This window comes from Achroia grisella, unplaced genomic scaffold, assembly GCF_030625045.1.
Source record: "Achroia grisella isolate CSIRO2021 unplaced genomic scaffold, CSIRO_AGI_Agris_v1 utg906, whole genome shotgun sequence".
NCBI lineage: Eukaryota > Metazoa > Arthropoda > Insecta > Lepidoptera > Pyralidae > Achroia > Achroia grisella.
The window spans coordinates 126,192-152,826 of record NW_026713064.1 but is presented as its reverse complement, the minus strand read 5'-3'; the positions used below and the strand labels follow the sequence as shown (position 1 = coordinate 152,826).

Genomic DNA, 26,635 nt, shown 5'->3' with positions numbered 1-26,635 from the left:
AATACTTGCTAATAATAGAAAATAATCATATACATATACATATTTATAATTAGCAACCGTTTGTGCGCGGGTGGTAACGTTAACGTACTTGTATGAGTTAGGTCAACACGGTCGGGTGGCATTGGTTACGAAACCAATAATGCTGAAAACGTAATGCAGATGCTCGCCCCCACTGCCTCCACTGTTGTGTCTTCGGGGGCTAGACCTCCCATTGGCATTCCGATCGCGATGAGTGCCGCGCGGTGTTATACGGTTATGCCGGGCCCTAAACCCTTGCCAATATTTGGCAACTCATGGCGATTCGCTTTAGGCTTGAAACCTTGGCGAACTACCGCCTTAGATGTAACTTTATGGACGTTGAAAGCTTTAGCTGGCAAGAACGGTGCAGCAAAAGTAGCAAAACTTTTCGGACATCCCGATTTAGTATTCCCATTTTGTGCTGAAGAGACTGCAAAGATATACCGCCGGGAGGATGCAATGCCACATAGAGCGGTAGCTCCGTGTCTCAAGCATTATAAACAGGAATTGAGAAAGGACTTTTTCGGCAGTGAGCCAGGGTTAATTGGAGTGTAAGTTACTATGTATATGAATTTCAACCAAGTGTACACACAGTGTACAGTTACACTTAACAAAACATAACTGATTTGTATTTTGTATTTAATCCCTTCCAATGGTTTACGTCATTATTATTGATCTAGTTGTTTTATGACTAAACTCACAGTGATTCTCATCCTAAGTCAATTATTCAACTCTCGGACTAATTACTTGATTACAGGCATGGTGAACCGTGGTCAAGATTCAGATCGAAAGTATCAAAGGCGTTGGCGGCTCCGGAAGCAGCTCGGGCCGCTGTACCCGCACTAGACATCGTAGCTGATGATTTCGTTAATAGGTATGTATGATTTAAATTATCATCATAATGAGCTACAGAGAGATAAGCATATGGCAGGCAGCATATTTATTTCGATTATTTGTGTTGAATTGCCAATTTATTTGTGCCATTAATTTACTCAGCAATAGTAACTTCTCAAAATTTGACAGTTTTATAGTTTTTTACCTCTATATGTTTCAAACATTAGAAAGAAAGAATAAAATTTACACTTATAAAGATAAGTAGGATGCAAACCGAATTATTGAAGCTTAAACTCATCTATTTTAGCCGCCATGCAACTTATTTTTAAGCTGAGTGTCGGTTCAAAGGTGAATTGAGGATTCGTCGACTGCTTTGAACATTATGGTAACGTTATTGCAGCGGCTTACTCTTCTTATGCACGTAGAGGTTATAGTGAAGTTATAGGTTATGGAGGCATAATACCTTAAACCATTATATTTTGTGTTGCCCATGATGCTTTATATGTATGGTTATAATAATATGTATGTATAAATATAATAGTTTAGATAGCTGTTGCGTCTTCTGAATTTATTAAATTCATATATAACAATGTCAACATTAATTTAAAAATCAATTAAATGCTATATATGGAATTAGATGTGTATTTATCGGGAAGTAATACAACAGTATCAAGTCTGTTATTCTTCTATCTCAGTCCTCACTACGTATACTCCCAAATATATACACATATTATGTGATTTTACTTATTAACAAGTAACTTTTATTAAGTCATAAATAAGGATTCGATTACATCTGCTTTTTAACCGGACTGTAGCTATACGGTTAGCTGAACATAAGAACTCAAGCGAAAAGACATGTCTCATAACAATTAACACATAACCTGATGTGTTGTTTTATGACAAAAAAAAATTAGTTCAATAATTTTGCGGTATGTAAACCTAAGTAACCAGCAACATTGTATACGAGTACATTAAAATTCGTTCTTCATAAAAGGAAATAACGGATAAGTTCGTACAACGAACTGTGAATATAATAACTATCTTCTAAGTGGTCTCGTGGTTCAACTGTTGAATCTCAGTTTAATGACCACATCCCGTTTGTAACAACGGCGTCTGCGCATTTGTTTTGAGCACAGTTTACTGACTCATTGCAGGGTACAACAACTCATTCAACAAAAATCATAGCGTTTCATTTGACTGAATTTGACACATAGACAAATTTTAATTAGGTTTTTGATAATTATTCCCAAAGACTTGGTAATTGCCTATTGTTTAAAACCATGAATCATTTGATTATACTGTTATTTGAATTTTATTTGCATTTTTATAGGATGGAAAATATCTTGAACGACAATCGCGAGTTACCTAAAGACTTTCTCACGGAGCTATACAAATGGGCGCTTGAATGTAAGTATAATCCATCAAGTGTCGCTACTTACACAAAAATATACCTTTGAAATTACATCCGTGAAATTAAATTAATCACAGTAAAACTATAGAAACTAAGAATCAAATGCCTGTAAAATGTCCAATAATGGCATATTTACTAGTTTTGATTATTGGTGGTGGAGTGTTTGTATATATGGTCTTATAGAGAGTACAGACAGTAAAATATTTGTAAGAAGTTTTCATTTTGTTAATAATGGTAATATATAAGAGGTATAGCAATCCACATTTATTGTTACACCATTACTACTTTCCGCCAGATCAGAGTTTATACTCTACTCAGTTCGCTAATTCCCAGAAAAGTAAAAACCACTGAACCACGTATATTTCTATTAAGCACTTGATAGAATAATAATTAGTTTGGGTTCTCCACATACGACGAATATATAAAGGGAATTACCCAGTATAACATATTATTAAACAATAATAACATACCAATTATAGTAGTTACTTATTTGATATTATGGTTTTAGCGGTAGGAGCGTGGGCATTGGGCACAAGATTAGGATGCTTAAGTGACAACGACGCTGAAGCAAAGGAAATTATTAGATGCATCCACGGTTTCTTCCATAGTGTTCCGGAACTAGAACTATCCGCTCCGTTATGGCGAATATATTCAACACAGGCCTACGAAACATATATTGAAGCATTGGATGCCTTCAGATCACTCTGTTTAAAAAGATTGACTGACAAAGGCATCTGTGCTTCAATAGCCAAAACGTCAGGGGAAAAAGTTGCGACGATTTTGGCTTTGGATTTGATGTTGGTGGGTGTGGATACAACAGCGGCAGCCGCGGCCAGTACAATGTACATGTTAGCAAAAAATAAGAGAGCTCAGCAGAAATTGCAGTCGGAACTGGACAATTACTTACCTATGGATAAAAATTTAACCAGTAGAGACTTAGACAAACTGCCGTACTTACGTGCATGTATCAAAGAGACATTAAGGTAAAATGGCTAATATCATGATATTGCAACTTCTACAATTAGAACTTTTAATATGCTTGGTGGTGTAGTGGTTTAATGCTAATGCATTTTAATGCATATTAATTTTTCGTATTACATTCACAACTGTAATCAGTTGTGAATGTAATACGAAAAATTAAAAATTATTTAAGTTACTTCGTAACATTTAATATTGATAATCTAACTCGGCACATTGTAGAAGTGTGGTGCGAGTGATGCTAAGATTACATCATTTTTTACATTTATTTGTTAATGTTAGTAGTTAAAAGTCACAACTGACATGTTCTCTAAACCAATTATTTTATTGAATACAGTAAAGGTTGGTAAATAACTTACATTTTAGTTACTTGTATACCTGTCATAAGCAGGATATTACATGTGGCGTATAGAACCATAAAATATCATTTACTTAGTTTCGAACGATGACGCTGTGATAGTTTCAGGGCAATTTATTTATTATTTATAGTAGGGGCCGGCATAACTTCGTTCGAGTGCTCATAACTTAGCTAGTTTTGCATATATTAACATAATGTCACTCTGGAGAAATGTACCTTATAGATAATACAAAAATCTTTAATTGGAGCACGAGTTCCGGAGTCTACTTCATCGTAACAAATTCCGCTCTCTCTTTTTAATACTATGATAGTTTCAGTTATTCAAAAATGCATTTTGGAATCTGCGTTAAGCTACGTTCATATGGAGGTTGGCGATAGTTTCAGTAGGTAGTCGTAAACCCTCGGCGCTGTTATCTTAGTATCTCACAGTGGCAGTTTGCATAATATTTACATTACAAGGCTAATGTTACCGGAGCAGCAAACACGGAGCGGATCTGATACCTTCGTGCCCTGACATAACAACCGAGTCATATGATAACAGCGCGCGTGTGGACATTACACGACATAATTTTTACGGACCACCCAAGATTCTTGATAGATTTTAAATACATATTATATTACAATACATCGCACGTTAGTAATAAACTGTAATAACTAAACAATTGAACAAATGTTATCCCAGATGAGATAGTGGACTATATCATCTAGAGAGGTATTGTCAATTGTCGATGTCGTGTTGAAGAATTTGTTATTGGTATTTTAGATTTAGAGACAGTTTTGTCCTTCAGAAATATAAATCGACAAAATTTTTGGATATCAGCTAATTTGATCTCATGACCTTTGGTGTTTGGTGGTTTACTATCTCAACGTACACCACGTTGGTAAACCACCAAGGCACGATCTCACTTGTAATATATAAATGTTGTATAAATAATTATTGGAATTAATCCAAATATGCGCAGTATAAAACTAAACTACGCGTAAAATATTTCATTTTTTGATAAAATTTTACTTCCTTTTAATGTATATTATCCTAGTACGTCACTAAAATATCTTTACAAATAACTTCTAGCGGCTTGCGGTTTTATTTATATTCTTATCTATATTACTAACCAACTGCTGACAAAATACGTAAATTTACTAAGATAATGTACCAAATGAATATAAAATTAAATAAGTTTAACAAAAATGTACTGTACACGTAACACGTTTTATGAAATTTCTGTCTCAAGTTCTTTTATAAACTAAACCAACTTATTAATCTACATTCCTTGTATAAAATTTATGTTAGTACATAAGATTTCATCAAGAGTCAATGTGGAGCACTATTAGATATTCAATTTTAGTGGTATTCCATTTTAGCATTACAGAAGATTATCTCACAAATAAAGAGTTCAGATTCTAAGTCTTCATTGAAATACATCACGCGTCGTATACGCCGGTTTATCTTAGATATTCGTGAATAATTCTTAAACAATGAAATCACAATACGGTTTTAAGCGAATGACGTTCCGTTTTTTATCTACCGATCAGTCGCAGCGGTTTATAGAAATAAATATTTTCAAGACTATATCCCAGACCGCTCTTTAGAAACAAGGCGTCTAAAGATAAAATGCCATGATGCTATATTGTCCAATTTTGAACAGATGTGAAACTCATACGAAGAGATTGCTATTCTTATGTCGTAATACTTGATATACCCGCGTTTCACATATTATATTTCAATTCAAAACGCAATAAAGGCAAAGTGTAAAAGAACCTACCGCACACTCTTTCATTCGTTGTATAATAGATTCGAACTATCTTTTGGGGTTTCTAAATCGGGCAGTAAACCACTATGCCACAACGCGTTTTACAATACAAAAGTGATATATGATTACAGTACGGATAAATTTATTTAATAACCAGAATTAATGAATAAACATTTACTTTAATATTAACGATACTAGTAGTTTGAATCGAATTAGAGCCATTATACCAAATCAAATATGAATGCTTGTTAAATATTTATTAGAGACAAGTTCAAGCGTCAGTAACACTTGACATTTGAGTATAATACATGTAGCAGTTAAAAATAAAAGAGGTATTTATATAATGTACTTATAAACTTCACTTAATATGTATATAGAAAAAACATATTGTTTCTCTATTTGTATAAAATAGTTACCATGTAAATAGTTAGTAATCGAAGCTCTGCGGTGTAACTTGAACAATGATGGTCAGTGTTGAATTACTCATCAGCTAACCACCTGAGATTAATAATAATTTGCAAGATGCATAACACGTCTTGACAAACAGTGATTCATATTTGTTTTTAATAGTATTTAATATATGTATATATTTTAATTAGTATTTAATAAACCTGATTGTGAGTTTGTTACCCACGCCTTTATTCAATCGTCGAGACATTTCGCTTATAATGTATAGCATTGTGACTGACAAGAATATAGGCCACTTTTTACAACCGGTTGTTTGGACAAAGTCAGGAAATAACGCTAGTTTGCTAAAACTAATTATATACTTTTATGTGGAAATTGAGAAATTTCTTAATGCGACTGTTCCTTTTATGCTTGTATCATGCGATATCATAACTAATACTCTATCATTTATGATTATTTTTATTGAAATCAATACCGTATTACTGCGTTAGTCTCATAAAAATTTCGTTACAATTCATTTAATTATTTTTTGAACAAAATATGTTGTTACACAAGTTGATATTTCTGTTACAGAATGAAACCAGTGATATTAGGAAACGGACGCTGTATTCAATCTGATGCAGTAATATCTGGCTATGAAGTTCCCAAGGGAGTACGATCAAACATTTATACACTTTATTTCAGAATTAGACTCATCGTAAAATCTTTAGATAAACAAATATACTGTGAATGTTCTTATTTAGTTCATGAGATATACAAATATATGTTTTTCTTGAACATTAATTGAATGTAGTCAATGAAGCTAGCTAAACTCATATTTAAATACTAGTAGAGGCTTCCTTTGCTTCAACTGAAACAGTTGTACTCATCGAATACTATAAACACGAAAACTATCGCTTCGCGGAATTTACAACTTGAGCCATAGCATGTAGCAAGCATCCTTAATGTGAAAGGTCTTAGGTCCTTTGCCTCAAAAATTGCACTGGAAACAAGGCACGCGGCACGCAATGCTTGCCATAATAGGCGTTATCATGGTGAGATGGTGGTATTTTCATAATAAGTGAATACGACTACCACCTGTATAATAATCTATATCTAGTGTGATTTGTTTCACTTGATTGGATTTGTTTAACCATAATACGAATGAAAAAGTATATGAAATATGATTCACTATATTTTTCACACGAATGTAGAAACAAGTGCTAATATAAATAACATTCTACTTTCTATTACAGTCTCACGTTGTATTCCCTCATTACATACTCTCAAATGAAGAACGCTATTTTCCATTCCCTAAAGAGTATGTACCTGAACGTTGGCTACGTGATAACGATATAAAGGAAAAGCAAAAATTGTACTGTCCCGTATCACGGCCGGAGACACAAGGAACAGCGGAATCTGTTATAAGTGTATCAGAGAACAAGGCACTGATGGTATGGCGCAAGCAAAAGGAAGTTGGAATTCATCCGTTCGCTTCACTTCCTTTCGGCTTCGGCCGAAGAATGTGTATAGGGAAAAGATTTGCTGAAGCTGAGCTACAACTTCTGTTAGCAAAGGTAGTTTTTTTTATATCTGTTAGCAAATTTAAGTACCTATCAAACCTTTTTCAGCTCATTAAATTCATTCTAGGAAACGTAAAATATTAGGGTATTTTAAAATTTGTATTGGACAAATTTATAATCGAATTGACAACGTGATATAAAATCATAAGTTTTCTAACTAAATTTCCAAAGGGTTTTCCAATCGGATTCCAAAATTAAAATCATGATGTCGTAGAGTAGAGTACTCAATATCTTCTATATTTTTTTTTGTGTAGGTGTAATCCATATACAAATTGAATCCCAATTGCAGTTAGTTGATTATGTATAACAAATAATACATGTATCATGTATATTTACACGGAAACGAAGCTGGTCCCTTTTAACTATATAATATGATGCTACAAAAGATATTACTGATATCAAATACTCTTATCAACCCTCACCCTCTAAATTTTTATCGGCGTACATTTTATCTAGAAACTCTGAAATAAAATTTAGTGTGCGTCAATTAGGCGCCACTGTGCCCTGATTTAGTAACAATAATCGAGCACGAAATGGGCAAAGCACACGCAGTCGCGAAATATATTTATATCGATGCTATAAATACAATTATACATATTCGTTTGTAAGAAAAAAAAAATAATACCCATCGACGTCTAATCGGGTACGAACTGTAGCATTGTAACAACAATTAGGTATGTATTGTATTTTTTACAACACAGAGGTAAAGATTAATTAAACATACGACTCATCTGATCTGAACGATTACCGTAACCTTTGGACACCTAAAACACCAGTGCTTTCACGTGCTCATTGCCGTCACTTAGGAAACTTTAATACCCTTATTTAAAATCGCCAAAATAAATAATATATTGTGTTTCAGACTTTCCATCGATATGAAGTTAACTGGCGGTATGGAGATCTGACGTACAGTGTGACGCCAACCTACGTACCTAATGAACCCCTACAATTCACCCTGACGTCCAGACAATAGACTTCTTAATTGTATAATTATATAGCTATTGTATATTTACCAAAGAATTACAGATACATGATTTATCAATAATCTCTAAATAAATTGCTGTGTATATTTGTTAGTAATTAAGTAACACGAATAACGAACGATAAATTGTTTATAAATAAAATTACTTACAGACGCCACACATGTATAGGCCTCAAAAATAATTTTAAATGAACAACGATTTCAACCCACTGAAGCGCATTTTAATACATATAAATAATATATAATTTATACATTTTTTATAAGACTTTTCAAAGAAATAACGAAAAGGTTAGTCGACATCACAAAAGACCGAAGAGCTGGCATGTTCTATATTCAAAGAGGGAACGCTGTGTGCCAAAGGGACCACTTTTAATAATATATTTTAGTTATCATATTCTATTTTTTTTTTAAGCTTTTTATTTTAGTTCATAATTAACTACTTATTAATTATTATTGTAATGTAATTACTCTCGAATTTTCTTTCTCTCTCATTTTAAGTAAACTATTTATACACATGCTATGTTCTATCAGTGTGCCAAAATTCTCTGAAACTCCGTTTAAACTGTCCACAATAAAATAAACACAAATATATTTACAAGTAAGTAATGTAATTAAATAAGAAGCATGTATTTATTATAAAAATTAAATGGTAGTATTAATTTCTTCAAGCCGTTTCCGTTGTTAGAAATCTATTAAATTTATTATAAATCTTCAATGCATTGATAAATTCTGACTAATATGTAAACTGTTAATAGGAAAATGTATCCAAAATTATTTCAAAATTTGTTTTTATAGCAAAAAATTGAGGAGAGATACGTTATTTTAAACTCGTATTATATGGCTCTAGGCAATAATTACCGTATTTTTTCTATAAGATAGTTCTGCATTTTTCTACGACCAAATTATTTTACTTTTATAGTTTCAATTTATTTTTTCAATTTAAATATAGGCTACAACTGTTTAACATTTTTAAAATAAATGTAACACTAATGACCAGTTTTAAGTGCGTATGTTTTGTACATATACTTTATATTTTTTATTATCGGTGGGGCAATTAGGCGGCGAGTGAACGAAATATAATAGGTGGAAACTTGTAATGACAATGTTTAGTTATGTAAATTATTATACTTTTGATAACAGTAAGTAATCATTTTCATAAATATGACCTCCATCAAAGATTCAAATGTCTACTGAAGTTTATAGACACGGAGTTGTTTCTAATAAAAATATATTATGAAGAACATATACATGTTTTTTTAAACTGATATCTGCCTTACTGTTACCACTTTTCTTGGCCTTTTACGCTTTCCTTTAAATAACCTAAATTGGTAATCAAAGTCATTGTCAATTGTCGATGTTGTGATGAAAGCAACACTTGACATGCGTGGGGAGGGAATTGTTAGTAATGTGGACTGTTGAACCTTTTGCTAGCAATGTACTATGTTGGATTTGCCCCCACGCAGTACCCCCAGGTAGCCATCACGATAAATTTCTCGTGAATTTGTCCCAATGGGCTAACTGACATGACCTCATGTTCATCTTATCATTCTCCACTGGTATTCGAATTAACAATAAAATAAATTAAAATAAATGTACTCACTATTTGGCAGAGTCGTTGAGCTGGTACTCGTTGGAACGTCCAAAACATTCCTGAACACCGGAGTCGGCCCAGAGTCTCTTCATTGCCGCCAGCAGTTCCTCGCTAAAGGGCTCCGTGTCTTCCATCCTTTGTATCACATCGAACACCATCTTGCTGTCGATCTATAACAATAGTAATGTATATAAAAAATTCCAATTGCCAAATATATTATAAACTAGCCCGCGAATTTGTCTGCATAAGCTTTCACCCCCTATTTAACCCTCTTCTAGATTACGTTTTGAGATGAAAAGTAAATCTATTCAACCTCATATTTATTTTCATTTAAAATTTTATCAACACCCGATTAGTCGTTTAGTTGTGAAAATATAACAACGATACAGACAAGCACATTTTCAACCACTTCTAAACAGCTGCAACTTATTAAGTAATTCAGTCAGGACAAGGTTTGCAGGACAGAAAAAAATATTATGTTTTTTCTGTATACTATGTTACAGATTAATTGGCGAATAAAAAAATTATCTTTATATCTATAATATATATACAATATTCTCTTCTATATATATATATATAATTATATGTATAGAGAAGCGAAATATTTAGGTTCAAATTTGGCATATAATAAATAATATTGATAAATTGATGCTGCAATTTGTATTGTTGCCTGCCGATTGAAGTCGTAAAATTCAATCGTTCTTTTTGCGCTTTTCTACTTATTTTATAAAAAATATAAATTGTATACAATTTCAAATAAAAGCGTCATTAAACTCTATAACTTCAAGAATATTACCTAGAACTATCACATCGACAATTCAATGCCTTCATTAAAGAAATAATAGATCAGTAGTACATAGTTACTGTACAGTTAATAAATGACAGTTATTATGTCTGTATTCATTGTTCTCAAGTACATACTAGTTTATAGAATTGAATTGATTTGACTACATGATGTATGTATAGTTATAATTATTACTGAAGAATAACTATAGTATAATATTATACTTTTATTTAATGGTGGTATTAGGTATCGAGTTAGAGATGTAGAACCGAATTCCGATTTCAACATAAATATAAATTGTCTCTGTGGTCACTGCAGTAGTCCTTCATGAAGGTGATCAGTATATTGGTTCCCACCAATATGCTGACCACCCGGGCTAGAAACATTTAACTATCCCGTCGGGATAGTAGTGGTGAAGGTATATTATTACAGTAAACATTTGATATTTCTTTTATTACAGTAAACGTTATTTGGTGGACGTCACATGTAAACTTGAGCCGTGACGGCGTTATCAGACGTCATTGTAATAAATAAGTTTCGTTGTACGTGTCTAACATAAGCGAATTAGAATTAAATATAACCGGTATATGAGTTTTGCAGTTAAATAAAATTTACAAGACCACTTTTCCCCAGAGCCCTTCTGTTGGCCCTCCATTGTAAATTATATCCTTGGGAATGATTTATTGGGTTCATAAAATCTAATATATTCATTTAGGAGACCAGGAGATGCTGTCTATTTTTGGAGCAAAAATTTCATTCGAATTCATTGAGTATATGCATGATTGAGTAACATGAAAGAAAAATAAATTAGTCTTGTTTCAAATAGACTATATTTTTAAAGTAAATATGACAGAAATAAAATAATAATATAATACCTACTTTAAGTTAAATTATTTGAAATAATAATTGAAAATTTGTAACCACCAACGTCATTACGAGTCTATTATAGATATATATGTAACTACGTATACAATTTTCTTAGCACAATAGTATCGTAAAAGCATATCGTTTCTAAGTAAACCTTAAACACATATCATATCCTTTACGAACCGTGAAACATTATTACAGTAGCAATGCGGCATAAAATGTCACACAAAAATAAATAAGCCATATATCCTGAGTTGCTCTCAGTGGTTGCGGAGCTTTTTGTGAAATATGCTCTAATTATGACGGGTGGGGACGCATGCGTATAGAGCGGAGTCATAACGGAGCCCCGGCAAAGCGTCATTCACAACCCTACCTACATTCACGTCTCACACCCTTCCCATATCTAAATACATTCTATAACAGGCTATTCCAGTTTTAACATCCTTGCACTTGGACTGCGAATTCGAATCGAAGTCGTTACTAAGCTATCGTAATGTACTATTAGTACCCTCGACTTCATCCATGTATACATTTGTAGACGGTATCTATTTTTTTTAATCAGAGTACATACTTGTCAGAAACCATATTTACCACCAATTTGCATTAACAGTGCAATCTGTCGATTTCTCTGTTTCACCTATTTCAGTCATTTATTTAGACAGTCAGGAGGAAGACATTGTTAATAATTATTATTATTACCTAGTTGCTAGGCATATATCTTAACAAGTCGACCTCGACGCGGTTTCGCCTGAAACCATACCGGTTACGAGAGAATGTGTAATGATGAACTGACCTAACTTGACTTCATTCTAACTTTATCATCGTTGACTGGTGCTCCGCCGGCATATACCGGCAGGCAGGTGCATAATTGCCACACACATGACTATAAAATCTACTTCGGTAAAGCAAACTAATTGAATTTGCCATAACCATTCCACTGGAAAGTGATGCTTTACAGTCAAATCGTGAGCCTCGACGAGATAACGACCTGTAGGCATGGTTAGATTGACTGTACCATTTATTGCAACAACGCACCGGCACAGGGGCCGCTGACTCACGTAGATAACACGCGAAACGACACCTACGAGTATATACCTACATTATATAACAGTAGCGCTAAAATTTGATAAACTGGGAACACTCATTATTATTCATATGAAATAACTAGCTAACCTCTTCGGCTACGCACGAGTGTAATCAGTCTAGGGTACAATCCGTACAATGTAGATCTTATAAAAAATAAAATGTATTACTGTTAAGTACATTCTAGTCATATTCAGCTACTCGGCAATTATTTCATGACACATTTTACATTAAACATACATAACCAGTTCACGTCATTACGGCTAAGGCGTCAAACGCGCAACATCTATAAAATTACTACAAAAAATATATTATTATTATTTATAAATAACAGTTGGGTAGTTTCTATAGTGTAAACACAAATCCTAAACCCGACAAAAATAATTCGTAAAAAAATATATTTATTTTTTTATTGGTTAAGTATTTATTACGATCCGGCAGTATCTTATCGGAGAAGATATTCTGGTCCCGATTGTGAGCAATAACTAATGGGTATTGTGGGTATTGTGGTTTCGTGCACTCTTAAACACTGCTCTTATTTTTTTTAAATCAATTCATTATTAGGGCATTAAAATAAAATAAAAAATACTGTATTGTTTTATCTTAGAGAAGGCAGCCCTACGAAACAACGTACTATGAACCTATGCATTTGACAGTCGATATGATAACGCAAACTGACTAATCTTTTCACCGCGATTATAGATATAATTTTAGCATCGATCCGATAACAAGAAAATACATTTTTAGAAAACACTGTATTATATATACACGTTACATGAAACTATTGCCCGTAGTTTTATATGTAATGTGGTTAAATTCAAAATGGAATACACCCACACCCACACACATATACACTTTCAAAGTCCAATGTTCCTAACTTCGTCTTTCTAGATGTAATAATTTTGGTTGTGCATTGATAGTCAGTCAGGACAAAGGATTTTATAAGTGTACTAACTGTTACCCGCGATTTCCCTTGCACAAATTTTCAACCCCAATTTCATCCCTTCCAGATATTTTTCTGATATCTATCTATATATCAATTTAGCCATTAAGTCGTGAAAATGTAACAGACAGACAGACACTTCCGTATTTATAATATTAGTATGGCTAGTTACATTGTTCGTTGTGTTCTTGTATTAGTGTGATATCAAATGAGACTCGTAATTCGTTAATTAATGGTAAATTGGTAAAAAATCTTTCATTATTTGAGTTCTTTTGAATATACTAAGTTCAGTAAGACTCAGTTACGCACATAATCCCCAGAAAAAAAATGTTTCTGCCACTTTTTCTTCTCCCTAACTCTTCTCCTCTACCCAAAGTTAATCTAGTTAAGTTAATCTAATATTGATTTTTGAGCGATAACACTGCCTTGTAAACAAGTCGTATAAAACTTAATAAGAGAGTTCATCAATAGAGTTCCATCTATGTACTTTTAATCAAACAATACAGTAGTACAATAGTATCAATATGAAACAATGCAATAAGCTCTAATGCACACTGCAGTATAGACACAGTGGGTTACTCTCATGAATAACGAATGCTTGTATTGATCCTCGCACAACGGCCATTTCGTTGAAATATTCCAATTTCAGTAACATCGAATGCAATTTCATAAACATTTCATACGACCAGTAAGTCTGCGTGAAAGCATTAATCGATATGTTCGACGTAATTTGTTAAATTTTATCACGTTATTGGGACACGATTGGCAACTTACGGAATACAAATGAATATTAATGAGCATAAAATCGATAATGCAGTGTTTTTCTATTGTGTGTGACCCGGATCGTATGTAAATACAGATACACTGAATAGCTGAAAATATACTTTCGACTCTATGATGAAACAATTTCTAACGCTTTCTTGTACAATATACGTAGAAAAATCCTTTAATAGTATAACAATAAAAGGCAATTTAATTGTTTGCAAACTACTACTGCTTTATAGTTGCAAAACAGTGGTTTTACAGTTAAGCATTTAACTAAACGACAGTAAGATATGAATACAAGTAATATTGCATTTGAAGACACTATTCACATATACCTAAAGTGCCTATATATAACTGTATCGCTTCTGATAAACACAAAAAAATGTATAAGTATTATACTCATATATGGCATGGTGTACAACTGTACAGTGGTATACTAATAGCATAGAACATTAACGTTTCACACATGCATGCATAGGCGGAAGTTGAAAGTTTGTACTTAGCTGGAGTGTAATGTAGAGCGGTAGAGTGCAAGAGATCATTTTTAATGACGACTGATTTATTTATAGAATATAGCCGAGCCAACGCATAATACACGCAGTTTATCGTTTACGCAACGGTCATACATTCTTTAATGTTTCGAGTTCAAGAGTTTGTAATAAATTCCTTTAACTTGGAGAACGCGCTTTCATTTGGTTACGTACAAAAAATATTTATTTTAATAGAAATATTTTTAAGTAGTTTTATACATACCTATAATAAAATCATACTCAGACAAGTGTCAGTTCAGACAGAATGCTCATGACGGCAATTTTCTATAAATGTTCTGTCTAGCATTTTTTTTTCCAAACTGTCCCAACTTAGTTCGGTAAGAACTTTCTCATATTTACATAGGTATAATTTTTATATTTCAAATATTTCTAGACTTATTACGAATCGTTTATCGTGTTTGAGTAGATTTATATATATCCACTAAACAACTTACATAAACTATTCTACGAGATATCTATTTTTTTTCGAACAATTCTAATACTATTGGCCGCAAGTAGTGTTTACAGCATCTCCCACAGATAGGGGCGAGCTAATGCAGATGGCACTCCAAATCCGAGGAAGGACTTACGTAGATGGTGATGGCTACTCCTGCCTGACGGATGCGGTGATATCTATAGTGATGTTCGGATATAGAAATAGACGACGACAGACACACGTAGTCAATGCCATTCCAGATACATAAACAAATACTGATTCCAGGATAGGCAAGCGTAGTCACAGTATCTATAGAATCATTTCTATTGTACACATAAAATACACAATATTTTCTGAAAAACATATGTATTTTCCATTCTATCGAATTCGTCTGGCTACCACGATTTCGTGAATCTTCGTTAATATCTATTCCTAGATAGTCGCTGGCTTTGTTCACTAATAGAATACCAACCAGTGCCACTAAACAAAACCTCTAATAGTATTGGAAATAAAATAAGATATTACCTCTCGGTCCTTATTGCCATAGGTGATGCCAAGGTTTGGCATGGCGCGCAAGATGGCGACGAGTGACTGAATCGTGTTGCTGTACACCACCGGCCGGTACTGTTTAAAGTCTTCATTCGTGAAGCCACTTTCGTGGATAATTCTGTTGACAACATTATACAATTAATAACAAAATAGGGTCAGCAGTCAAAGTCAGACGATATCGATGTGTTTAAAGTTTGAATTAAATGTTATCAAAAAAAGTCAATTATAAAAGACTAACTGACCGCAAGCAAATAAAACCTAAAAACAATACACACTTGCATTACTAAATAATTGGCGAGTTTGTTAAATGAAAAAACTACTTCAATTGCCATGAAAAGGGATAAAGACCGATCACGGAAGCAACCCCATACAATAGCATCGATTAAATGATTAATTATTCAGTAAGAAGTATTATCTATCGCCTTTCACGGCCTACCCCTTCACGGTGTTAATGGCTTACACACTGCTTCACCTTCTAATGGTCATTGCTATATGATTCAAGCACAACATGAGGGGACTTTACCTATTTCTGCCGCCATTTGGTTATTTTGCAAGCTATTTATTATTATATACATTTATCTACTTTTTGATTTAAAGTGCAATGACATATTGAGTAGATAAGTAACGTCTTATTCACCATTAAAGTTACATAAAAATACAAATATTTGTTCAGGGGAATGTCCGTTTGCATTGGTTTGTATGTAATGTCACTTTGAAATAGAATGAATCAGGTTGTAAAGTAATGATGAGTCATCTTATCGACTTTTGTGTGATTCATAGTTAAACATCCTAGTATAGGTAAATGTGAGATTTACCATTTCATTGATTTCGCGGTTGCAGCTCCATCCATTTCACATACGTAGTATAGCTACATATATAACAATGATATTAATACAAGTAGTGGAATTTTGGAGCATATGTATAAAATAGGAAGTACAGAAGATAACAAAAGTAGCTCAAAGAGATGATTTCATCGCTAAACTATTAAATTAATATAATATGAATAATTATTAGCGATATGTTTAGATAGGTACTACTTTTTCAATCAACTTATTTGTCAGTACGAAATTAGGTGTACCCCTTTCTGACTCCATTGCAAAAAAATAAATTAAAGTGAAACAAGTATAATTGAACAAATCAAACGGACGGACAAAGTCGCTTTATAAGGATACCGCTTTACAAATTCTGTATGGACTCGACGTAAAGAAGACTCATATTGTTTGTAAGTGACTTCAGACTTACAATCTAACTAAATATAATGAACAAGAACAAGAATTAATTCTCATGACAATATTTTATCGGTTCGTATCAGCAGTTCAGTGATGTTACTGCAAGTCATATTCTATAAGGGGGAACATCTATACTCCATACTTTTTTGCCCGTATGCGGCGAAGCAAAGGAGTTATTATTTTAATCAATCAGTTAGGTTATGACCTTTTTCATTCAACTGCAATAAGAAACAAACTGTCAACTAGACCATACCTTACCAATACATCTATACAAAAGTGGCAACAGTATCCGCTTATAAATGAAAGGATATCACGAAATACACAGTGCCGACTATAGTACAACCCCAAGTACTGCCAGTCTAACTGACTGAGATAAGTATGTACCCTGTAATTTCATGTAATATCCATTTAGATAACCTTACCGTGCAAACCAGAACGTGCGCTATGATTCATGTAAAACGGCATATTTTAGACCATGATAACAGGAGTGTATACACTAAACCTGACTCTAGAACTTTCGAAACGTTGTTGAGTTGTACTTATGACTAACATAATTAGGGAAACACATTGGCTAGCTACTTTGATCGTCCTTGGCATCAGTTATTTCATTGAGCACTTTTCGTGAATCCATATCCGGGACGCGGATGACGTCATCGACTGTGTCCATCCCACTCGAAGTCGATGAACGTTCATCTCGATCGACGGGCTAATCCGTTCTCTCCGTACCGTAACATCAAGTTATCGTGATTTGTTGACATTAGTATATACAATGTAAACAACGTGATTAGATTAGAACAGAAATGACGGCCGCCTAAACGTAGGCGAAGTAATGCTTCCAATCTGATAACAGGATAAAAGCAAATGGTTATCCAAATAATTTTTAATTCACTCTTCTCTATCCCTATCTCTCTCTCTCTCTTTACCGAATGTAAAGCGAAATTTTTTATGGATGTATTAATAAAAGGGCGTGACTATATAACTGAATTCGGGATGCACAATCGAGAAACCAAATCAAAGCATATATAATTTACTGGTATTAACTTTTAAATTAATTTTCATGAATTTCGGGAAATATTTTGTAAGTCACAAGAAAAGTAGAGTATACTTAACTCTACTTTTTTTTTGGATAACCCAACGAGAACAGTATAGATAGCGGATTCTGCATGGGCGAAACCTATTTGATTCTAGTTGTATGGACATAATATTTATCTGTTATCCGTCCCTACACTCTGACTAATTGGTTAAGTAGTTGCATTGAATAGAACTTCATTACCTTTTCCTTATCCCTATCATTTGGTATCGGCGTATACATAACAGTTTATTTAAAGCATTGTCTTTATTCTTCCGCATTAGAGGTCCACTCCAAGACAAACTATTACTTTTTAATTTTTCTGACAGTGCTTAATAACAGATTTACAACATGCTGACGTCACACTGATGAAAGTCAAGACAATTTGTATTTCAAATATTCCTAACTCTTGACGTGTTTAAAAATATCAAAATAATGTATTTATATCCGTCGATGGACGATTCGTTATTAACTGTTATTAAAGAGTCGCGACACAGTGACGTAGTAATAGTACTGTTTTAAGACATGTTGAACTATAATAGGTGAAACACGAATTAACTGCTAATTACGTAGCCTTGACGTTGACAACGAAGCCCAATAACGTCACCGAATAGAACTCTACACTACTGTATCTATTGTAAATGTAATAATGATAACGTACTTGCGTAGTGGTAAATATATTTTCGAATAGTCACAACACTATTGGGATATTACACTTGCGAATGGGTACCTTAATTATCGTTATAATGGTTGCACCATAATATTGGAGCGTAAATATATGAACACAGCCTGGCTAAAAGCAAATAGGTACAGTAATGCTAGATCGCCTAAAAGCCTACAATGCCTGCAACGGTGTAATCTTGAATTTATTCTCAATATCGATTTTGACGATATAAAGTCCAACATCAAAATAAAGAAAATCTTGGAGGGAACTAATTTACTAGGCCCACCAGGTCGACCACTTCAAAATCATCCTGTTAATTGCTGTTGAATTCAACTAGATGGGCTTAGTGACATTGACTTCATCCTCATTCTACATACCGGAAATGAATGTACTCACGCAGTTTACAATAATGTTCTAATCTATCATCCTCCACTGGTACCGTACTGTGCTCCAACACATGTAACAATCTTGCAATTATAGGCATCAATTGACCATTTTGTGTGCGGTTTATTTCTCACTCTATAAGTATTATGTATATCAATCCAATCCAATACTTTAAAACCTATACCACTGTAGTTTAATTCTATGAATTACTCTTTAGTACCGAACTAAAATATCGGTACTGTTCAATTTAAGAGTATAGAATTATAATACACTGCAGAAAATTTCATTGATTATATGGACGGAATAATGGAATTACTCAAGTTTAGAATCAGTCAGTCATTCTCTCAAGGGATCCTAACAACAGCGAAACTAAGGACTGTTCTTTTTAATTGCCAGTTTTAGAAACACATTATGACCATGTGTATATGAAACAGTAGCATAGAACTTCACGAAGCATAGTAAACAAATTAAGAAACTGAACAAATGCTCTCAAAGGGTTTAGGTAGTCGAAGAAGTAAAACAACAATGATTTTTTCTATATTAACAAGTATTATATATATATTTATATTTTCGATTTCGAATGAAAGGTTAAAAGAATAGAATAGAAAATCCTTTATTGATATATAGTTAATTTAAGCACTTTTGAATAGTCATAGTTTTTTTTAATCTACCGCTCACTCGGAAAGCTGTCTCATCACAAGAAAAACAAGCAAGACACTTGCGTGTCGTTTTAAGTACTCGAAAGTACTTAAAAGATGATTTTGTACATTACAATGTTTTGTATAAAACTGCTTAATTTTTATTCATTCACTGTGTTTGGTATAGTCATATGTTGGTATGTATCCTGTACCTTGCCAATATAGATTGTACGTCAATCCTTGCCAGTAAATTAGCTACCCAATTGACTACAACTAGATTCTGAGAACCTACGAGGATACTTTGTTTGAAAAACATTTATATAACTAATAAAAGCATCACTGAATTGTTTTGATAACAGATCTTCGCTCTCAATATAGAGATCTGTAACATTGCTAATTAAAATTTTATTTGAAGCTTAAATCCTGAATAAGAACATAAGGTTGGCCTTATGTTTCAAGGATCAAAAGGGATTGATATAAATACAAAACTAGAGTAAAACTATTTTAGAACTACAATGATATTTGCAAAATGTAAAACAGACAATATGTCATAAATATCAATTCCAATTCATAAGATTATGTTAAAAGATACACATAATATATCTCACACTCATCCATATCAATAGAGACAATGCTTAGATACAGTATCTTAATCTTACAATATATGGTATATAAGCTATTGTATAACTGATATCGATTATCAATATTGCTGGTTTGTATATAACCGATTTTATCACAGAAATGTAAAATGGTTGTTGACAAGCCATAGGCTGACAACAAACTAGATTAAATGTTAATATATAGGTATCAGTCAGCTTACAAAAGAGATTTTCTACAATAGACAAGATTTTGTAATACATAATGTGACATAGTGTTAATTTTATTATTATACTAGCTGTTCCCGCGACTTCGTCCGCGTGGAATATAACTTTATTCTCTAAATTAAAAGAATTTTTCTAAAATAAAAGAACCTTAAGTTACTCTTTATTACATCAGCTACCTGCCAAAAAAAGTCCCGTCAAAATCGGTCCAGCTATTTCAGAAATTAGCCGGAACAAATAGACAGACAAAAATTATAAAAAATGTTATTTTAGTATGTGTACGTTATATATATTCATATGCATGTAGTAAAACGGTTATTATATTCCATCAGGATCGTCCAGTGCGAAGCAAACTCGCCCCCATGAGTAACATGCAAAAAAACTTCGCATCTCATCCCAATCTGCCAAACACGACGTCGACCAGTAGATCGCGGTAAAGAAGGACGCGTGAAAGGCACTTCGCTCCGTATCAGACAATGATCAGAGGATCCCAGTGAGGCTTCCACAGAGATTTGATATCCGTCCGGATGAGAAGTCAGCAGAAGGTCCAACAGTGAAGGTATATGGTCAACAACATCAGGAATTCGCGTAGGCGAGGATACCAGTTGCGTCAAACCATACGCCAAAGCAAAGCCATGAACAGATCTCCCCGCATCGTCGGTGGTACGTGAACCGAGCCATTCAGCGTGATGGACATTGAGGCCATCTAGAATCACGACCTCAGCGGAGGGAATCTGTTGGAGCAAAAAATCTGTAGCCATTTGGACGTGTTTAATGAGTCGATCAGTCATCTACACGCAACCATAAAATGGACAGGTCAGTGCCTTCAAGTGTACCAAGACGGCAACAGCAAATATCCTCTCTGACATAAGCGCACACACCGGCCCGTGGAATAAAATGGTGTTCCAATTTATATCCAGGGTAGGTCAGGTACGAAATTTCGTCGGGACAGAATATTTGCGTCTCCGTAAGGAAGAGCAAAGCCGGCCTCACCGTCTCTAGGTGGTGGTGGACGGCATTGAGATTGGAATGAATTCCCCAGATGTTGCAAAAACTGACTATCAGCAAGGGAAACGCCGATGGCCCACCCCAGAATAAGGCAGGGTAGCCTGAGTGTGATCTCCCAGGGGTGGATTCTCCAGTAACACGGTTACTGGTACCACCCTGGGGTAAAAATCTTTTATATTCCGCTGCCATGGTATGTAAAAAAGGGGTGGGTAGGGGAAGGAAGTAGGAAAGGGATAGGGAGAGGGGAGGGACTTGTCCGGAACCTACAGCTCACCATGCGAAACGCGATAACGCTTAACGCCGGTTTTCTGCAGAGGTCTGGTATTTCCCGGTTCGACCGGCAGAATCGAGCTGAACGACGTTTTAAAAAAAAAATTGTGCAAAATGCTTAATTGTTCTTAATATTTTTTCCATAAGAACTTTCTACAAAGTATTAGAAAACAATAAAAAAGATGTTTGTAATCGGTAGAGCTGTTAATTTTACTTTCATAATTTGTTAATCAATTAGTACGGAGTACTTAGTCATAGTCTATAAGGGGTGTCATATATTGCGTAGTATAATATTCTCTAATGTTCGTGTTATTAGGCAGGACATGTCTGTGAAAACCAATTCTCGCCACTTTGCAGTAGGTAACGAATTTATCATCAAATTACAGTATTGATGTAATATACTTATATGCTTTTAATATAAAATCTATGTTATTTTCGACTGCCTAAGGCAACCAGTTTATCTATACCACTTCACTCGACAAATCGTCATGCAGTTAGGTATTTTAGTATTTGGAATGGAGAATTTATGTGTCGGTCACGTGGACAAAATTGTAGGGAAATTAGTAATAATGGTACATAAGACAATACTTACTTCATTTGTTTGACTATAGTACTTTTGCCCGATTCACCAGCACCTGTAACAAAACATATTTCATTATTATTTCAGGTATTCAAGAGTTGCTTTCAAAATATTACGTTCATTGTGTAAGGGAGAATTTGACGAGCATACGAGTTTTAATATACAACAAGGTATATAGGAATAAAAATACTTAATTACGGTGTTTAATTAATACGGCATTCAATTAGACAGTTTCGTAGTTTTATTAGTACGTATGATATAACCATAACGCATAGATTGTATATTTCTAACTGTAGAAACAATATAATTTAAGTAAAAAATATTTACATTACGCATATAATGTGTGATTTAGATAACTACTACACTACCTTAAACACCGAGGACATTTGAGGTTTATTATGTTTACAAACAACACAATTAATATACATAGAAACATGTAATACAATTTATTTGTAATATGAATAATCATTCCTATTTACCAGTTAGTACATCTTATTTACATATATACAGTTCATTTATTACAATGTATGTATGTATGCAGACTGACTATCCAGTCAGGAACAGACTTTCCCCCAACCGCGGCCATAAAACACGCAATGATATAAAAACAGTTAATTACCGCGTGTTCTAAATGTAAACTGTTACTACTCACAATTTGATAGTCTAGTTGGTCGAATGAAAATAGCATAGGAAAGTAATATGAAGTTTAGATAAACACAAGAAAAAGAATCTACGGACTCCCAAGCGAGCAGCGACTTCGAAACTGTTAACATGATATAATATTTAATAGGTGATGAATGGTGCAACCGTTAAATTACCGGTAAATACACTGGTAGGACACCAGAAGAGATCGTAGGGTCGTGACAAATTCATCAGAAATTACTGAAAAACCCATCACCCCAGAGAATATACCACATATCTTTTTTTTAAATATGTTATATACAAAGATAAAGTTGCAAGAATATCCTATTCGCAGTGTGTTTTTTTTTTCGGTTCCGTATTGGTTTTTACAGCTTCCACATACCTAATAAGTCGTTTTATTATACTACGATGGTGACAAACTAGCATACCGCCTGACCCCTGAAACACCAAGTGTCAAGTGCGCGTTGCCGACCCATTAGGAACCTTAATAAAGGAACCCTTTTTGAAAAACCCTATGCTGTAGTCTCTAGAGAAAACCTCGACACGTAGATCATTTCACAATGTAATGTGGGAGGAAGCGCCACTGAAACCGCACTGACTGAGACCTCTAGGTTCTGCGTGTGGGGATAAATTCGCTGCAGTGCAATGGTCAAAGGTAGCAGTAGACCGTATTTTCTCAAACTGACATTTTATTCTCGTAAATGATTACACAATTCTTATCTTGCTTCATATGTATTTGAGATAGACTATATATTACTATAAATTGATATTATGCAATGTCGAAAAAATAACTTGCATAAAGAAACGTACAGGAGTCGAACCCTAAAATGTATTATACGGAAGTAAAACTAAATAGAAGCTTTCAAAATAACTTCAGTGTACTCTTACAATGAACGCGAAATGTGTGGGTGTTGAAAAACGAACCCTGTCTAATACAGGTCCAACCAACGTGACCTTAGTCGTCTGTAATTGCCAGGCCAACGCGAATGGCCGATCTCTGACCTCATGATACAGATATCACCTACGCAGGCAACCAACTCGGCTAACTGATTTAATTATACTTATTGCAACATTCATTCACATACCGCTGGAATCGATGAATGACATAAATCAGTCGTATTAAACCATATGCAGTCTAAAACGTATCTTACAACTGCATATATTGTCTACTTTTTATATCTGGCGGTACCACCACCAGTGTTAGAGAAAAGAATAAATATGAAATCAAGGCAGATTAAATTCATCAGAAATAATCACAATGGATTCCCGGGACTGACAGGTTAGACTGCCTTCTGTTAATCGAAGTGGCAGTAGCCTCATAGTTTTTATGAAAGAAATCACATATAAGTACACTTTAGTACACAAGAAAAACAACCTACTCCATATGTAACAAGATTAGAGTTAACATGATACTAAACTCTATCGATTGCAATAATTATCATCATAATCGCCTAAAACGTAATATAAAAAAAAATAAGCCAAGTAAAATACTTATTTTTATTCGTATAAAAAACAAGATTGAAGCTACATCGCGAACATTCTCTAGTAATTAAACAGTGTTATGTTTAATTCTATATAACAGGTATGTACAGCGTAACAAAGTTCACACGAAAGACGATGGACGGGATTCGTAAAAACTTTCACTATAAAAATGGATGACTATCGCGTGACAAAAATCTATTCCCACCAACACCATATAATACGTTTTAAAATACTCAAATTGATAGAGTTGTCCAATATAACCATGAACTTTAGAACGAACACTTATAAAGTTCCCACATTTGCCTATATAAAAAAATAGGTGTTACCAGATTACCTCTGCTTTTTAAAAGAACATAGTCTAACAAGAACTATGTCTGCCTCGTAACATAACCTATTTTCTCGGCAAATTTTAATAAGATCAGATCAGCCGTTAAAATTTTATAACAGCAAGAAATCGATAGTTTTGTACCATATATTATCTAGATGAAATATTTAAGCTTCTGCCTCCACCATCCTCCAGTCAAATACTACCAACGGGAAAAAAGCAGCTTTAATCTTTCCAGTGCCATGTTATAAAATTGTGATTTCCTCCTATATACGTGTTCCACTCTTCCTACTAAAAAAACATGTACACTTATAGAGATGATAATCGCCAATAAATTACTAGACGTTGTGATAAGGATTCTCATATTAACCACATTAAGATTTACTAAAGTATATAAATAACCATAACTGCTATAGAAACAAAAAAAGACATACAAATCCCAAAATACAGATTAAAAACAAAGCAAGGGCGATAAAATACAATGTTGGAATAAGTAACATAAGATGCTTATTCCGATAGAAATCGATATGATAACTATTGAATCCTATTGTATTTGAAACAACCTAGGTAGACGAGGCACTTAGCTCTACTATCTTATATATTATGTTCTGTATCGATTGAACAATCAGATGAGCACGAGCGACGTCGTTTCGTTGCCTTTTTGCGGCATCATCGCGATAAGATCGTCGCGTGCTCGAACGAGACGGTGGGTTGATAAAATACCTGTCCATAAACCCTTGGTTGGCGCCTCTTTAATGTTAGTTCGCACATTTGATCACTTTTGATACAATACAGCGCTTGTATAATTTAGATTGTAGATTTTTTTTCTAATGGATGATAATGCATAGAATGAGGGACGAGCGGAGGATTTTAGAATGAGCATAAGGTCAGGTCGGTTAGCCCATCGGGACAAATTCACTACATGGAGGTCAACCTATTGATACATAGCTAGCTATGTCTAGGCTGGGGCTATTAGTACATAATTACTAACAATCCCCTTCCCTCAGATTATAGATTAATTATTTTAATATAACAATGATTATAATACTAAAATTAGCTACAGTTTAAATATGTTCAATGTGGGCTTGGACTACTATAATAATATACAGGATACATTCATTTTGCGTTTTTTTTAAACTTTCATACAAACTCCACGTTCACGTGATCAGTTGATGAATTCAGTATGAATTTTATTTTGTAATTTCCACTTCCTTTACATAAAGTGGAGATCAAAAAAGATCATAAATATTCTACCTGATTTTCGGCCTGAAATATACTTTACGACTAAGCTTCCATTTATTAATTTTAGATAATACCAATTTAAAGATATATAATACAATACCTAACCATTTGAAAACCTCCGTATGATTTTCGTTAGCTTTACTAAGGAAATCAGTAAAAAAAAAGTATTTTTTCGAACTCTCAACATGAGAAAAAAAAACAAGTTTATCTCCAGATGTTTCTTAAACGCGATTAACGTAGATTACGATTCTTGTATGACTTGTTCTATTTCTATGAACAAATGTGTCTGGTCATAGAAGGTAATATTAAAGGTCCATGGGCATATTGGCACGCCGGCTGTGATCACGACATCGACATTGTGACGTCACTGATCAATTAACTTCTATAAGTGCCTATGTGGTCGACACACTTATTGTGTGACACTTGTTGTA

The 26,635-nt window shown here is 33.9% G+C and overlaps 2 protein-coding genes across 3 annotated transcripts in view; one reads left to right on the top strand and one right to left on the bottom strand.

Moving 5' to 3' along the window:
- LOC131853857 (guanine nucleotide-binding protein G(o) subunit alpha) overlaps positions 1-26,635 on the bottom strand; it is a 46,836-nt gene that overhangs the window by 12,199 nt on the left and 8,002 nt on the right. For both annotated transcript variants that reach the window (XM_059204921.1, XM_059204920.1), the window contains exons 2-4: positions 22,526-22,568; positions 15,827-15,968; positions 9,903-10,063 (exon numbers count right to left, since the gene is read on the bottom strand). In XM_059204921.1, coding sequence (XP_059060904.1) covers positions 9,903-10,063; positions 15,827-15,968; positions 22,526-22,568 — 346 coding nt within the window. The remainder of the gene's footprint in view (positions 1-9,902; positions 10,064-15,826; positions 15,969-22,525; positions 22,569-26,635) is intronic.
- Positions 160-8,293, top strand: LOC131853856 (probable cytochrome P450 49a1). Its single transcript, XM_059204919.1, has 7 exons — positions 160-569; positions 776-892; positions 2,183-2,259; positions 2,772-3,246; positions 6,332-6,410; positions 6,994-7,314; positions 8,183-8,293. The coding sequence occupies exons 1-7, from the start codon at positions 160-162 to the stop codon at positions 8,291-8,293; spliced, it is 1,590 nt and encodes a 529-aa protein (XP_059060902.1).